This window comes from Bufo bufo, chromosome 9 (assembly GCF_905171765.1).
Source record: "Bufo bufo chromosome 9, aBufBuf1.1, whole genome shotgun sequence".
Lineage (NCBI taxonomy): Eukaryota > Metazoa > Chordata > Amphibia > Anura > Bufonidae > Bufo > Bufo bufo.
Genome location: NC_053397.1, coordinates 62,678,389 through 62,695,826, shown reverse-complemented (window position 1 = coordinate 62,695,826; position 17,438 = coordinate 62,678,389). Strand labels below are relative to the sequence as shown.

Sequence of the window (17,438 nt, the reverse complement as noted above, 5' to 3'; positions counted from 1 at the left end):
AGAGGTTTGCAAAAAATGCAACATAAAATAAAGTAATAGTAGAAAAGCAGTGGCTTAACCAACCTGAGAAAAAATAGGTTTGGTGTACTCCCCACGACACTGTCGATGAGGAACAAAGTAGAAGAAAAATAAATGGTTGGGGGGCACTCTACTATCTAGTGCTGTATGGATTTCTAAAGGATCAGCTAATATAGAAAGAATAGAATTTATTCAAAAACTGCAATGTTGCAATATATAAAAATTTAATATGTGGATGCCTAGTTTGTCACCCTAGTGGACAACCACCACATACATCATCAAAAATACATAATATACATTAAACTTAATGTAGATAGGTATAATGGATATCTATAGTTAATCAACTAGAAAATTGCGAATAATGAAAAAATAAAAATCCATAAAATTATAATTAAAAATGGTTAAAAAATGCAGTTGTAGCTCCGTTGCAGTGTCCCAATTATTCAATTCCAGTGTTCCGATGTATATTAGGCCTACTGGCATATACGATTGTATTATATAAATGGCAAATACAGCGTCTATTTAAAGCTCCAAACGATGTAATTGTTGGATTGGTCTATATTAGTATTGCGCTGGGTTGCCTAGATACTGGTGACCATTTATAGTTGTATTCAAAAAAGGCACCGGTATCTTTTTGGATGTTAAAGAGTTGGAAATCCTCTTTGTATGTGGCAATGTCTAATAGTTCATAAATCAATATACCACAGTGATAAATACTCTCTTATTAATAATGACTGTATAGCCAATTAACAGTACATTACCAGTCCCGTGGATGATAGCTGGTATCTCCAAACAGCAACTTTGTTGCTACGCTCACTGTGTGTTTGCAGCTCTGTACGCTAGCTTACCACGTGGCGTCCCAAGGCCTCTTTCACACGGGCGTTGCGGAAAAATGTGCGGGTGCGTTCCGGGAACACCCGCGATTTTTCCGCGCGAGTGCAAAACATTGTAATGCGTTTTGCACACGCGTGAGAAAAATCGCGCGTGTTTGGTACCCAAACCCGAACTTCTTCACAGAAGTTCAGGCTTGGGATCGGTGTTCTGTAAATAGTATTATTTTCCCTTATAACATGGTTATAAGGGAAAATAATAGCATTCTGAATACAGAATGCATAGTAAAACATCGCTGGAGGGGTTAAAAAAAAATAAAAAAATGTTTAACTCACCTTAATCCACTTGTTTGCGGCCCGGCATCTCCTTCTGGCTTCATCTGATCTCTGTGCAGCAACAGGACCTGTGGTGACGTCATTCCGGTCATCACATGGTACGTCACATGATCTTTTACCATGGTGATTCATGTGACGTACCATGTGATGACCGGAGTGACGTCATCACAGGTCCTTGACCTATAATTAATGCTCACCACAGGTCCTATTCAGTAAAGGGGACAGAAGCAGATGCCGGGCTACGCAAGCAAGTGGACTAAGGTGAGTTAAATGTTGTTGTTTTTTTTAACCCCTCCAGCGATGTTTTACTGTGCATTCTGTATTCAGAATGCTATTATTTTCCCTTATAACCAACTTGCTTGCGGATGCTTGCGATTTTCACACAACCCCATTCATTTCTATAGGGCTTGCGTTACGTGAAAAACGCACAAAGAGGAGCATGCTGCGATTTTCACGCAACGCACAAGTGATGCGTGAAAATCACCGCTCATGTGAACAGCCCCATAGAAATGAATGGGTCAGGATTCCGTGCGGATGCTGTGCGTTCACCTCCCGCAACGCATCCGCGCGGAAAACTCGCTCGTGTGAAAGGGGCCCAAGTGGTCCAGAGTTGTAGCGTTGTTCAAACACAGGAGGCTAATTCGCAAGTAATAGGTCTTGAGATGTAGATTGCTTCCAATACATCCGGATGGTTAAAAAGGAAGCGATGCGTCTTGCCAGGATAGAAGATTCAAAATAAAAAAATAAATTAAGTAAAAATATATACATAAACATATCTATGTCTCTTGCATGAATCGCCAATAATATTTTGCAATTAGAATTCTTGGCGATAAAAATGCATCAGAAACGCACCATTAACGCAGTATAGCAAATAAAAAGATAATGAATAACAGAAACAGAAATAGAGCAAAGATAGCATATGGATCCCCTTTTTTTTATCAATAGTTTGAAAATAAATTAACAATTGGAATTAAAGAGTATATCTACGATTGATTTTATTCGTCATTAGCAACACTACTGATAAAAAAGCATTAGAAATGCACCATTTATGAAGATGCGTCTCCTTGATAATTATATTACTTTTTTCATTAGAATATATATATATATATATATATATATTCAACGAATAAAGAGGCAGCACTTCCAGTAGTTCGGTGATAGGGTGACGACCCCAAACTTTATTCCAGCTACGTTTCTGCCTTCTCAATGAGGCCTTTGTCAAGCTTGACAAAGGCCTCATTGAGAAGGCAGAAACGTAGCTGGAATAAAGTTTGGGGTCGTCACCCTATCACCGAACTACTGGAAGTGCTGCCTCTTTATTCGTTGAATATATATCCTGGAGGAGAAGCCAGCCTCTGTGAGGATTTTTTGCACCCAGTGCACCACATCTGACTGTGCTGCTGCAATATTTGTGGTATTATATATATATATATATATATATATATATATATATTTATATACACACACACACACAGTCAGGTGAATAAATATTGGGACATCAACACAATTCTAACATTTTTGGCTCTATACACCACCACAATGGATTTGAAATTAAACGAACAAGATGTGCTTTAACTGCAGACTGTCAGCTTTAATTTGAGGGTATTTACATCCAAATCAGGTGAACAGTGTAGGAATTACAACAGTTTGCATATGTGCCTCCCACTTGTTAAGGGACCAAAAGTAATGGGACAATTGGCTCAGCTGTCCCATGGCCAGGTGTGTGTTATTCCCTCATTATCCCATTTACAATGAGCAGATAAAAGGTCCAGAGTTCATTTCAAGTGTGCTATTTGCATTTGGAATCTGTTGCCGTCAACTCTCAAGATGAGATCCAAAGAGCTGTCACTATCAGTGAAGCAAGCCATGATTAGGCTGAAAAAACACAACAAGCCCATCAGAGAGATAGGAAAAACATTAGGCGTGGCCAAAACAACTGTTTGGAACATTCTTAAAAAGAAGGAACGCACCGGCGAGCTCTGCAACACCAAAAGACCCAGAAGACCATGGAAAACAACTGTGGTGAATGACCGGATAATTCTTTCCCTGGTGAAGAAAACACCCTTCACAACAGTTGGCCAGATCAAGAACACTCCCCAGGAGGTAGGTGTATGTGTGTCAAAGTCAACAATCAAGAGAAGACTTCCCCAGAGTGAATACAGAGGGTTCACCACAAGATGTAAACCATTGGTGAGCCTCAAAAACAGGAAGGCCAGATTAGAGTTAGCCAAACGACATCTAAAAAAGCCTTCACAGTTCTGAAACAACATCGTATGGACAGATGAGACCAAGATCAACTTGTACCAGAGTGATGGGAAGAGAAGAGTATGGAGAAGGAAAGAAACTGCTCATGATCCTAAGCATACCACCTCATCAGTGAAGCATGGTGGTGGTAGTGTCATGGCGTGGGCATGTATGGCTGCCAATAGAACTGGTTCTGTTGTATTTATTGATGATGTGACTGCTGACAAAAGCAGCAGGATAAATTCTGAAGTGTTTCGGGCAATATTATCTGCTCATATTCAGCCAAATGCTTCAGAACTCATTGGATGGCGCTTCACAGTGCAGATGGACAATGACCCAAAGCATACTGCAAAAGCAACCAAAGAGTTTTTTAAGGGAAAGAAGTGAAATGTTATGCAATGGCCAAGTCAATCACCTGCCCTGAATCCCATTGAGCATGCATTTCACTTGCTGAAGACAAAACTAAAGGGAAAATGCCCCAAGAACAAGCAGGAACTGAAGACAGTTGCAGTAGAGGCCTGGCAGAGCATCACCAGGGATGAAACCCAGCGTCTGGTGATGTCTATGCATTCCAGACTTCCGGCTGTAATTGACTGCAAAGGATTTGCAACCAAGTATTAAAAAGTGAAAGTTTGATTTATGATTATTTTTCTGTCCCATTACTTTTGGTTCCTTAACAAGTGGGAGGCACATATGCAAACTGTTGTAATTCCTACACCGTTCACCTGATTTGGATGTAAATACCTTCAAATTAAAGCTGACAGTCTGCAGTTAAAGCACATCTTGTTTGTTTCATTTCAAATCCATTGTGGTGGTGTATAGAGCCAAAAATGTTAGAATTGTGTCGATGTCCCAATATTTATGGACCTGACTGTATATATACAAATAAGGAAAAAAGGCAGCACCGGAAAAAGAAAAATAATGAACCACCTTAGGTGCACAGCCCAATGGTAATAAGCTCACCCAATATACAAAATATAAAAAGCGGGCAGCACTCCAGAAATGTGACTAAAAATAAAAGGACTTTATTCACCCATAATGCAAGGCAACGTTTCGGCTCTATACAAGAGCCTTTCAAACCTTGCCTTGCCATATGGGTGAATAAAGTCCTTTTATTTTTTGTCACATTTCTAGAGTGCTGCCCGCTTTTTATAATATATATATATATATATATATATATATATATATATATATACACTGCTCAAAAAAATAAAGGGAACACAAAAATAACACATCCTAGATCTGAGTTAATTAAATATTCTTCTGAAATACTTTGTTCTTTACATAGTTGAATGTGCTGACAACAAAATCACACAAAAATTTAAAAATGGAAATCAAAATTTTCAACCCATGGAGGTCTGGATTTGGAGTCACACTCAAAATCAAAGTGGAAAAACACACTACAGGCTGATCCAACTTTGATGTAATGTCCTTAAAGCAAGTCAAAATGAGGCTCAGTAGTGTGTGTGGCCTCCACGTGCCTGTATGACCTCCCTACAACGCCTGTGCATGCTCCTGATGAGGTGGCGGACGGTCTCCTGAGGGATCTCCTCCCAGACCTGGACTAAAGCATCTGCCAACTCCTGGACAGTCTGTGATGCAACGTGACGTTGGTGGATACAGCGAGACATGATGTCCCAGATGTGCTTAATTGGATTCAGGTCTGGGGAACGGGCGGGCCAGTCCATAGCATCAATGCCTTAGTCTTGCAGGAAATGCTGACACACTCCAGCCACATGAGGTCTAGCATTGTCTTGCATTAGGAGGAACCCAGGGCCAACCGCACCAGCATATGGTCTCACAAGGGGTCTGAGGATCTCATCTCGGTACCTAATGGCAGTCAGGCTACCTCTGGCGAGCACATGGAGGGCTGTGCGGCCCTCCAAAGAAATGCCAGCCCACACCATTACTGACCCAATGCCAAACCGGTCATGCTGGAGGATGTTGCAGGCAGCAGAACGTTCTCCACGGCGTCTCCAGACTCTGTCACGTCTGTCACATGTGCTCAGTGTGAACCTGCTTTCATCTGTGAAGAGCACAGGGCGACAGTGGCGAATTTGCCAATCTTGGTTTTCTCTGGCAAATGCCAAGCGTCCTGCATGGTGTTGGGCTGTAAGCACAACCCCCACCTGTGGACGTCGGGCCCTCATATCACCCTCATGGAGTCTGTTTCTGACCGTTTGAAGAGACACATGCACATTTGTGGCCTGCTGGAGGTCATTTTGCAGGGCTCTAGCAGTGCTCCTCCTGTTCCTCCTTGCACAAAGGCGGAGGTAGCGGTCCTGCTGCTGGGTTGTTGCCCTCCTACGGCCTCCTCCACGTCTCCTGATGTACTGGCCTCTCTCCTGGTAGCGCCTCCATGCTCTGGACACTACGCTGACAGACACAGCAAACCTTCTTGCCACAGCTCGCATTGATGTGCCATCCTGGATAAGCTGCACTACCTGAGCCACTTGTGTGGGTTGTAGACTCAGTCTCATGCTACCACTAGAGTGAAAGCACCGCCAGCATTCAAAAGTGACCAAAACATCAGCCAGGAAGCATAGGAACTGAGAAGTGGTCTGAGGTCACCACCTGCAGAACCACTCCTTTATTGGGGGTGTCTTGCTAATTGCCTATAATTTCCACCTGTTGTCTATCCCATTTGCACAACAGCATGTGAAATTGATTGTCACTCAGTGTTGCTTCCTAAGTGGACAGTTTGATTTCACAGAAGTGTGATTGACTTGGAGTTACATTGTGTTGTTTAAGTGTTCCCTTTATTTTTTTGAGCAGTGTATATATATATATATATATATATATATATATGCTGCAAAATTTGATACACATGGGCAATTTTGTATATAAATTTGTATATAATGTGAATAAGAATATGATTATGATAATGTTCTCCTCTGTAATTGTTTGAGTCTGAACAGCGGCTCCTTATTATATATCCCATATTACGATCTTTTTGATCATCTGTTTATAATGTATTTTTTGAACATTATATATGGATATGTACAGTGTAATGGGGGATCGTGTTCCTTATTATATTATATATGGACATGGGGTGAACCAATCCAGTAAATTTTTTTATCAAAACTTGGACTTCAAAAAGGCACCTCCCCTCAATGATGGAATACCCTTTAAAAAGATGTATGAAACTATTCACTGCAGGCCACTGAAGGAGCATGTAGTTCCGAAACGCGTTTGGTAAATGTGCTATAAGCAGTGAAATAGTAACAACTATAAGGCCACTTTCACATGGGCCAGTATTCCGCGCGGGTGCAATGCGTGAGGTGAACGCATTGCACCTGCACTGAATCCTGACCCATTCATTTCAATGGGGCTGTGTACATGAGCGATGTTTTTCACGCATCACTTGTGCGTTGTGTGAAAATCGCAGCATTTTCTATATTCTGCGTTTTTCACGCAATGCAGGCCCCATAGAAATGAATGGGGCTGCGTGAAAATCGCCTTGCATCTGCAAGCAAGTGCGGATGCGGTGCGATTTTCACGCATGGTTGCTAAGGAGACGAGGGATGAGCGACCGGAGACCCCATTTACTTTATTATTTTCCATTATAACATAGTTATAATGGAAAATAATAGCATTCTCTAATACAGAATGCAAAGTCCAATGTCAATTGAGGGTTAAAAAATAATAAAAACATTACTCACCTCATCCACTTGATCGCGCAGCCGGGATCCTCTTCTTTGTTCTTCTTGAAGGACCTGCAAAAGGACCTTCACTGATTTCAGCGCAGGTCCTGCTGAATGAAGATAGAAGGACCTTCAGAAATAAGGAGCCTGTCAGATTAGCTAGCTGACGGAGCAGAAAGAAAATTCAGATTCCTCTGTTAGAGCATGTCAGTTCTGTACAGAAAAAAGGGCTCCATATTTTAATAAAAGACAATTTAAAAAAAAGATTTTTAGCTCAAAATGAGTACAATGCAATAATAACAATAATAAAAGGTATAAATAGCCTTAAAATGAAAGGCAGCTGCAAGCAAATTGGCCACGTGGTTCTTCACCGCAGCATTGCCACAACCAGCCCGCAGCACGGCCGCTCCATCGGGCCATACCCCAAGGCAGAGTGGCCTGGGTATACCTGATTTATAGCGGATTGTAATGAATTAATTCGTAACTAATCAAATTTCTTGGCTAACTTTGACGAAGTTGTAGAATCTAATCTTTCAAATATTTGCTCATCTCTAAATACCCCCATACTGGACACATAAATAATACAATTGTAATTTGAACATAATATAATAATACTATACACATAATTAATTCCACTGTAGCTTAGATAAATGCAGTTTAAATAGTGCAACTATACTGTACACAAAAATAGTACCACAGTATAGTAACAGTATTTGGGGGAGAGCGACTTAATTGGTGTGAAGAAGCTTATAAGCAATACATATTCCTCTGCAATTCTGGGAAGAAAGGGATGCAAATGAGTTCTTAAAGGGGCTGTCCAGGCTTTTTAATTTTGATGACCTATCCTCAGGATAGGTAATCAATAACAGATAGGCAGGGGTCCGACACCCGGCACCACCACCGATCAGTTGTATGGGGAGACGACGCGCGAAGTGAGCTGTGCCATCTCCCTTCTGTCTTCCTGCCTGCTGCTGTCGCATAGACATACAGCAGCAGACAGGAAGAGATAAACAATTCTACCTGTTGATAAACAGTTGATAACAATACAATTAGACATTTTCATTGATAACTATAAAGTTTCTTATGGTAATCCTACATACTAAAAGCCCTGTGTGCGTGCACTGTGTCCGTGTGTGTCACCAGTTTTGCACTGGGCATGCATGGTGGGGCGTCCAATCAGGACACAGCGCTCCACACACACACACAGCGCTCCATAACTGTTTAACCCCTTCCATGCCGCGATCCTTAGGGACCGCTGTCTGGAAGGGGCTAACCATCTGGACGCTGCTCTGCCCTGGCAGCGGCCTGATGCTTGAAGGGTTAAGCTCCCTCCCCACTGTGTGCGGCTGCTGCTGGCCACCAATGAAAACAGGAGTAGAAGGGGGGGACTGTGGCCACTGCGCCACCAATGAATATTGTTAATACTTAAATACAAACGTAGCCTGTGTGTGCTGGCCATATCCCATACCCGGCCCCCGGCCTCTATGACTGCACACAGCGATCCTCCGTAATTAACCCCTCAGGTCCTGAGGGTTTAATTGCGGTGGATAGCAGCGTTCAGTCACAGAGCCCGGGTATGGAATATGGCCGGCACACGCAGGCTATGTTTGTGCCATTTTGTGCCTTACTTTCTACTTTTGAGGACATTGTCCCTGTTAGTGAGGCTAATGGTCTCTCTTAGCTCGTCAAATTTTGCTTTTGTTCGGTATTTTTGTGCCTCCCTGAAGAAACACTCTTTTGAATGACAATGGGAAGTTTATTATTTTATGGTCATTATTTCCCAGGTGTCCCCCAACCTGCACATCAGTTGATCTATCAGGTCTATGGTTAATACTAATTCCAGTATGGATGTCTCTCTATTCAGGTCCTGAACCAGTTGGGAAAGGTAAAGGTCTGTAGCCAACAGAGAGGTCAGCCCAGTTCTCTAGGAACCCAAATCCCTCCCTCCTACACTAGCTCTTGAGCCATTTGTTTACCTCCCTAATCTCTCGCTGCCTTTCTGGTGTGGCTCGTGGTACTGGTAGCATTTCAGAAAATACTATCTTTGAGGTTATTGCCCTGAGCTTGCGACCAAAATCCCTAAAATAATTTTTAAGGACTATCCACCTACTTTCAACTTTGTCATTTGTCATCAGTGATGTGCCACTTGGTGAGATGTTGCTGTTAAAGCCGTCCATTGGTTTCAGTGGAGCTCATGATTATGTCCGTTCCTGGCCAGAAGTAAACAAGCTTGAGAACGGAAGATGGCAGAACAGTGCCATAACTTTTTATTTGACAGGGTTGTGAGAGGGTTTGTTTTTGGTGAGAGGATCTGTAATTATTATTGACACCATTTTGGAGCACATATGACATTTTATGGGAGGCTTCAATTCCCCCATGATCACCAAGTTGCACATTTTCACAATTTTGCAGAAACTACTTACCATTGACAACATTCATGCACAGATGTACCTTTCCTCTTGACTGAGAATGTGCTGAGTCACAGGATGACCATCTTTTCAAAACATTGCTTTTAAGATATTGTGTCACAAGATTTCTGTCCTATATAAGTCAATGGGCAGCTACCCAGTGGTTGTGTAATGAATAGTTCCCTGTGAAGTGTTTTGCTAACATGTCACTATATTGTATTAAATTTGTTTAAAAGTGGTTCTTAAAATAATGAAAACAAATATGTTATTATTGATAAACTCCTAAATGCCTTTATTTATAATGGCCCATTTTGTTTTCTAATGACACACATCCCCCACGGCATGTCTGGTCCTCATTCCAGCTTGGAGAACTTCATTCCTGGGCAGACAGACACAGACGAGAGAGTATCAGAGCTGTTATCTGTAGATAGTACAGTGCTTTAGAGGGCTGATACAGGCAGAGAACAGAGCTTACATAGGACTACTACTCTGTGCTCTGCATTCTGACACAGGCTGTTCTGCTGTGTCATTAGGACAGATTCCATGTGAAGGAATCTGACAGCAGCCGTTTTAATTTCTCCACTGATTGCCCCCTAGACATAATGAGCCATTATGAATAATTAAAGGAATTTAGGAGTTTATTAATGATAACACATTTTGTTTTCAATATTTTCAAGTGTTTTTTCTTTGTTTCCTGGAGAACCCCTTTACCCAAAAGAGCTAAGGCAAGAATGGACGCAGCTTTTGTCAAAAGTCATTATCAGATCCATGATATTTAAATGTTTCTGGCAGCTGCTAATATACATGAGAATGTATGTAACTATGTCATTTCACTATAGTTGGGGACTAGTGTTAAAAATTATGCATCCTGATTCAAGAAGCTTTAATGGGAGTCTGTCACCAAAATGTCACCTTCTATGCTACTTACATAACGCTGAAGCACAAATAAACATGATTCAAATGGTACCTTTGTTCTTTGCCTCTGGTGTTCATAAGCAGTAAAAAACGATTTTAATGATATGCAATTGAGTGCTTGCAAGTGCCCAGGGGCGGCATTTAGGCAGTAAGTGTCCAGGTCTCTCTGCCTGCTGCATGCCTAACTCTTTCCTAGCCCCGGGCCCCCCTTTCTGGCCCGCCCTGTAATCATTGCGCCATTCTGTTGAGTGGCCGAGATCCCGCGCATGCTCAGTTCACTGCCAGGCTCGGCACCAGCTATGCCTAGAAGAATGCCGATAGCTGCGGTGCATGCGCACTGCTGGGAACGGTGCCAATGCCCACAGTGGTCATTACAGTGCGAATGCGCAGGCCAGGTGGTAAACTGCACAAGCTTCTCGCCAATTTTTCTACAGACTCCCTTTAAAAGAATAATTCTCAAAAATGTAAAGGTATATTATACTGTAATTAAAATAAAAGATTTGTAAATTGATTTATTTTTATTATTTAATTTTTAGGCAGAGTGTTTGTCCATGAATGGGCTCACCTTCGTTGGGGTGTTTTTGATGAGTACAGCTCAGATACACCTTACTATATTGCAGGAAATCTTAAAGTGGAGGCTACAAGGTGAGCTTTTTAAATGCATATATTGCATGAAGTTGACAAACCTGGCACACGTAACTCAACGATTTTTTTTTTTATTTAGTACTTTTGGTTAATAAACAAGTTTCACTGAAAACCATTTTTGTTTTTGTTCATTTTTTCCCCATCATTTTATTTTCTGGGATGTGCACTATTTTAAGGGTGAATATAATTTATTGTTTGACTTTTATAATTTTATCACAGAGGCAAAGGGGAAAAATTAGCTATTATGCAATTGTTTTTGCTCTTTTTTTCACGATTGTGGTTGTGTTATGCATTATTTTTTTGGCATTCAAAAATGTGAATATTTAAATTAATATAGTCTTCCACCCATGACAGACCTAGAGGTCATTGTTAGACACCATATATGCCATGATAACCCATCGTTAACCTTGGATTGGTGCCAATCTGCCCCTTCCCACTGTCATACTCCTTAGAAGTGGTGGTTGCTATTACGAAAACAGACAGAATAAGAAGTGACTCCTTGCCTTTTGCATCAGGTGCCAGCTGTAGTATACAGTACAGCTGACACCCTACTGATATGGCATCATCACCCTTTCATCCATTTGCAGAAAGAAAATCACATTTTACAGATAATGATATATCAATTGGTGGAAAGGGGTTTAAAATACCCAACTATTTCTGGTGCACATCTCCTATGCAGACCTATTTGTATCCATGGTAACAGACTACAAAAAAATTATGTGTAGTCTGATCCTGAGGACATACTGTACTTCCTGCTGTCTGCCCCATACTTGTTGCCGACCTGCCATATATAAGTTAGCAACAAGTCAGAAAAATGAATAGAACTTGAGAAATCACTCATAAAAAAAGAAATCTCACATGCTCCTTGGGAAATAGGATTGTAAGCTTGTCCACTTTCAGATTTCTAATAGTGGATTTTCTTATTGGCTAAGTCCTCTATGGTAAGACATACAATGTTTAAATATACACTAAGCCTTCAACAAACATTACACAGTACAGACGGATGTAAGAAACTTTGTAATATATCTTATTACAGTAAAATGCATTTTGTTCCACTGATCATGCTCCTATCTTCCTCTCCCCCCCCCCCCCCCCCCCCTCCTAACATTTTCATTCACTCTGAATTTTCAGTAAAATCATCTTGGTCTCCCAAGATAGACTTTCAGCTCACTGAAGGGTCAAATTAAATGCTGCCAATTGAATTTTGGGGAGGGGAAGGAGAAAGGAGGAGCTGCAGACAGACCAACAAGCACACACATGCTGCTCATAGAAGTCTATGTGGAGGGGAGGGCAAAGGATAAAATGGAGCTGAGTGAGAGAAGTTGAGAGACACACAGAAGCTGCTGCAGTTCATGATGTGTTTTCTATTTCCCCGTAAGTGCTTTATTCACATTGATACTGCCCAGTACGTCTCCATCATGCCTTATATGGTCTTAATGCAGCTTCTGTGTGAGAGAGATAGGGAGAAAAATCTCCTGTTTCCTCCATATATATTCTATGGGAAATAGCAGCTAGCCACCCACCAACTTGCTCCAGGAAAATTTTGGTTTAGAGATGGAGCCTACAGAGGTAAAATCAAACTGCTAAAAAATGCATAATGCAAGTCATATAATGGCCAGATATAGTGTTAACCTTATCTATTATCTAAATTATAGGTACTCTTTGAGTAAAAATATACTTATAGTATATTGCTTCAGTAGTTGTTATGAAGCGGATGTGCATCTGCTGTGTCACTTGACAAGAATTAGCTTGGGGCTTGTCTGAAGGGCCTTATATTGAAGGCCAAATAATTGCTTCTCCAGCAATGCTTTGGCCTTCAACTTTTAACTCTTGTACAGGAATCTGCACTGCATTGCACGGGAACCACCAGGCTGCTACTTCTTGGAGTATTCTCTATTCAAGTGACTGCTGACCCATGGATTTCAAGAAATATTAGTGCAGAGCATCATGCAATCAGACAAAACTGTAGTCAGGGACAGGTCGAGGTAAGGGCCAGCAGAGTTTATGCGATCCAGGAAACAGTCAAAGGTTGTGGTAGGAAGCTCAGAGTCAGATGGAGGCAAGCTTCAGGTCATGCTGCAAAGGGTCAAATCCAGGAAATAGGTAGAAGTCGGTACATGGGCAGACAAATGTAAACAGCACACCTTTGCAGGAACCTAGCATATTTAGACCTATTGATCATGCACCTTCTCATAGAGAAAGGTGTCTTAAGTATCCCAGGGTAGTGAGCCATTGGGTGGGAAAGATTAAGGTGCGCACATGCTGGCCTTTTAAGAAAGAGAGGGAGTGCGTGCCCTACGAGCAGTGAGAGGCATAGCTGGAAACAAGCAGGCTGCAGCCTGTGTGGAGAGAGGCAGCAGAACTACTCTGGTAGCCTGGCCCGCTGGGTGGGAGGAGGGAGATGCAGGCAGATCAGAGCCACCAGAACCTGGGAGCAGATGAGCAGATGAGCAGAGCAGTGGTACTGCAGACCGTAGGAAGTCCAGCAGCTGGGTGTTCTGTAACTGATTGTGTCATCAAATAATACTCACATCTGATAATATATCAAGCAGCAAGTGTCCTGGGGAGTATATCAGCTTCTCCTATTGCAAAAGGCACTACAGATTGCCTGGCCCTCAAGACTTGCAAACACTATAATTCTGAAAGCTAATAATTGTATGGCAATATTATTTAAATGTAGCACTGTTTTCAGATTACTTTATGTATTGAGCTGTCATTTGGTCAGTGTGTGTCGGTAGTATTTGAGGGCTCCTTTGTGGTGTTTGGGGGTGGCAGCATGATACAGCACTGACCCTTGGGCACCCTACTGTATAGCAGTTATCATGAGACACTGTATGACAACAGTGGGTACTGCACAGGGTATCATTCAATGTAAGGGCCAGTTCACATAGAGGTTTTTTTAAGCTGTTTTTCACATGGAATCAAAACGAAAAATGTGGAATTTAAGATATACCCTAAGACTAGTCCTGTATCCTAATAATTATGACATAACACATGAGTTAATACTACATTTTGCATTGTAACTGTAATTTTCAGGTGCTCTGTTGATATTTTTGGTGAGAACAAAATTCAGAAATGTCAAGCATGTCAGGTTACTTCGTGTGATTTTGACCCCAACACCGGACTCTTTGAAGCAGGTTGTCTTTTTGTGCCTGACCAGTTTCAGTTTGTCACAGAATCATTAATGTACATGCAGGCTCTTCCCGATGTAAGTATAAGTAAAGCCTGACGTCTACAATGTGTAAGGCATTTTCTTTTGGAATATCTGAGCGCTGTGATTTCTCTTTTAGATCACTAAGTTCTGTGATGGAAGTAACCACAACACTGAAGCTCCAAACATGCAAAATAAAATGTGCAATTACCGTAGCACATGGGATGTGATCATGAGCTCCAATGATATGAAGTCCACAAATACAAATCCTGGCCTCAGTATTCCTGTCCCTACAGTCACACTTTTGCATTATTATTCACAGAGAGTGGCGACATTAGTGCTGGACGTCTCTGGAAGCATGGGTGCCGTAAGTGATCTCTATGGCATCTGTCTCGTAATTATAGAATGTTTTAAATGTAGACTAACAACAAAACCAAGTGTTTGTCAGCAGATGCCTCAAGTTTCATAGACATGTGTCGGAATAAAGCAATTCTGGGTGCTGAGAATGCCAATCTATAGAACAAAGAGGCTGCAATGCTCAATAGAGTGCCTTGGTCCTTTTGTTCTGTTGTCTTCTCTTGGGATAGAAATTATATGCCCTCAGAGTATATGACCTGGCAGCACCTCTCCAAATCTAGAGTCTTCTGATTCTATATTTTACTGCATCTTAGTGGAGTACCTTCAATGGAGGAAAACCATGCAACTGCTATGGGGACCTGGGGGAGTGGGGCCCGACGTTGAACTCCTTTTCATGACAAGAAAACACTGAATTTTCATGCAACTACCACTAGGAAGAGCACAATGCATTAGGATTATTTCCATTCCAGTAAATGGTAACTGTATAAATTACTAAGCACTGAGCTCCCTCTAGTGGTGGCTGCAGGCAGCCAGTTTTGTAATAGAAGGGACGCAGATTTATCAATGTATTTTTGTCTGTTATCTGCTACAAGTACATTGATAAATATGCTGCTCAGAATGAGCGCCATATTTATGAAGTACCTATTCTAGTGGCAGAGGGTGACTTTCTTATTACATTTTTTTTAATAAAAATTTCTTCTGCTAAATAAAAAAAATATATAAATTAGTCAGAAATCTAGAGTGTTGCATGTTGAATCCTGCATTGCCTGGTACTCATTGTTGCATGGGTAACTGGGTGAGGTAGGGGGTGCATACTAAGTTTCGCTATGCGGCACTATGAGATCTCTGTATGCCCTTGATGTATCTCTGTTGTGTCAGAAGAATTTACTGTACTGTGGCTGGCCCACAGATTATTCATTGAATAATAAAAATGTAGCAACTTTCTACTATGTCAAGGTCTTTGTTGTCAGTTATGGGAGTATTCATGTTTCCATCCAAATTCTGAAAACCTGTCTTGATCATGTGATAATGGGAGGGGTGTGCACTGTAAGGCCTCTTTCACACGGGCGTTGCGGGAAAATGTGCGGGTGCGTTGCGGGAAAACCCGTGATTTTTCCGCGCGAGTGCAAAACATTGTAAAATCACGCATGTTTGGTACCCAAACCCGAACTTTTTCACAGAAGTTCGGGCTTGGGTTAGGTGTTGTGTAGATGTTATTATTTTCCCTTATAACATGGTTATAAGGGAAAATAATAGCATTCTGAATACAGAATGCATAGTAGGTGATCAATTGAGGGTTAAAAAAAAAATAAAAAAATTAACTCACCTTCTCCTCATGTTCGCGTAGTTCCCGATCTCTTCTTTACTTTAATGATGAGCTGTCGGCTAAAGGACCTTTGGTGATGTCAGATCACATGCTCCAATCACATGGTCCATCACCGTGGTGATGGACCATGTGATTGGAGCATGTGATCTGACGTCACCACAGGTCCTAGCCGGTAGTTCATCTTTTAAGAAGTAAAGAAGAGACCGGGAACTACGCAAACAAGAGGAGAAGGTGAGTTAATTTTTTTATTTTTTTTTTAACCCTCAATTGATCACCTACTAAGCATTCTGTATTCAGAATGCTATTATTTTCCCTTATAACCATGTTATAAGGGAAAATAATACAGTGAATAGACTATATAAGGTTGGATAGTTCTCCAATTGGATTGCGTGGGTGTTAGGAGATGGTTCCCAAACCAGATACATGCAATTTAGAAAGACTCCTGTACTCCACTTGAGTTTCAGTATAAAGCTTTTATTTTGTGTGGTTCCAGTCAAAGAACGTTTTAGGCTGAATAGCCTTCTTCAGTACAACTGGAAAGGCATATAAAGTATCACAGTAAATGTACAGTAATCGTAGGTATATAAGGTATCACAATACGTGTACAAAAAATTACGGTATATAAAGTGTCACAATAAGTATAGAATAGTCGTACAGTATATATATTGTTGCAAATAAGTGCGCGATAGACATTTAGCACATGACATATCGATTGTATTATACTGAAACTCAAGTGGAGTACAGGAGTCTTTCTAAATTACAGTGAATAGACTGTCACCTAGCAACCATGCGTGAAAATCGCACCGCATCCGCACTTGCTTGCGGATGCTTGCGATTTTCACTCAACCCCATTCACTTCTATGGGGCCTGCGTTGCGTGAAAAATGCAGAATATAGAGCATGCTGCGATTTTCACGCAACGCACAAGTGATGCGTGAAAATCACCGCTCATGTGAACAGCCCCATAGAAATGAATGGGTCGGTATTCAGTGCGGGTGCAATGCGTTCAACTCACGCATCGCATCCGCGCGGAATATTTGCCCGTGTGAAAGGGGCCTAATAGTACACAGGGTACGATACCTCTTGGCGCATAGACACGACCTCAATGGATAGATGATCAGTCTTTTTTTATTGAAACACAAGTGACAACGCGTTTCGGAGCTGATACGCTCCTTTCTCAAGGCTGTGAGGAGGCTGACAGAAAGGAGTGTATCAGCTCTGAAACGCGTTGTCACTTGTGTTTCAATTATAAAAAAGACTGATCATCTATCCATTGAGGTCGTGTCTTTGTGCCAAGAGATATCGTACCCTATGTACTATTACAGTGCACACACCCCCATTGTCCACTATATCACTCCTTTGGAGAACTGGTCACTCCATCAATGAGGACTGAGAGATACCGGCAGCACCGACCACCCGCTTTCACGAGTGTTTTGCCTATGCATGCACAACACCAAAAGGTGAGCATAACCACTGGCACATTCTACTTTTAAAATTCTTTTAAATACATACTACCCTATGAGCGCCTTTCCCTCTTTTGACACATTTGTTGATCATGTGACAT

General features: G+C 41.5%; 1 protein-coding gene across 1 annotated transcript in view; it reads left to right on the top strand.

The window, feature by feature from the left end:
* LOC120978990 (calcium-activated chloride channel regulator 1-like) overlaps positions 1-17,438 on the top strand; it is a 126,520-nt gene that overhangs the window by 9,974 nt on the left and 99,108 nt on the right. Inside the window, exons 4-6 of the mRNA XM_040407475.1 lie at positions 10,932-11,040; positions 14,077-14,248; positions 14,331-14,558. Of these exons, the coding sequence (XP_040263409.1) occupies positions 10,932-11,040; positions 14,077-14,248; positions 14,331-14,558 (509 nt within the window). The remainder of the gene's footprint in view (positions 1-10,931; positions 11,041-14,076; positions 14,249-14,330; positions 14,559-17,438) is intronic.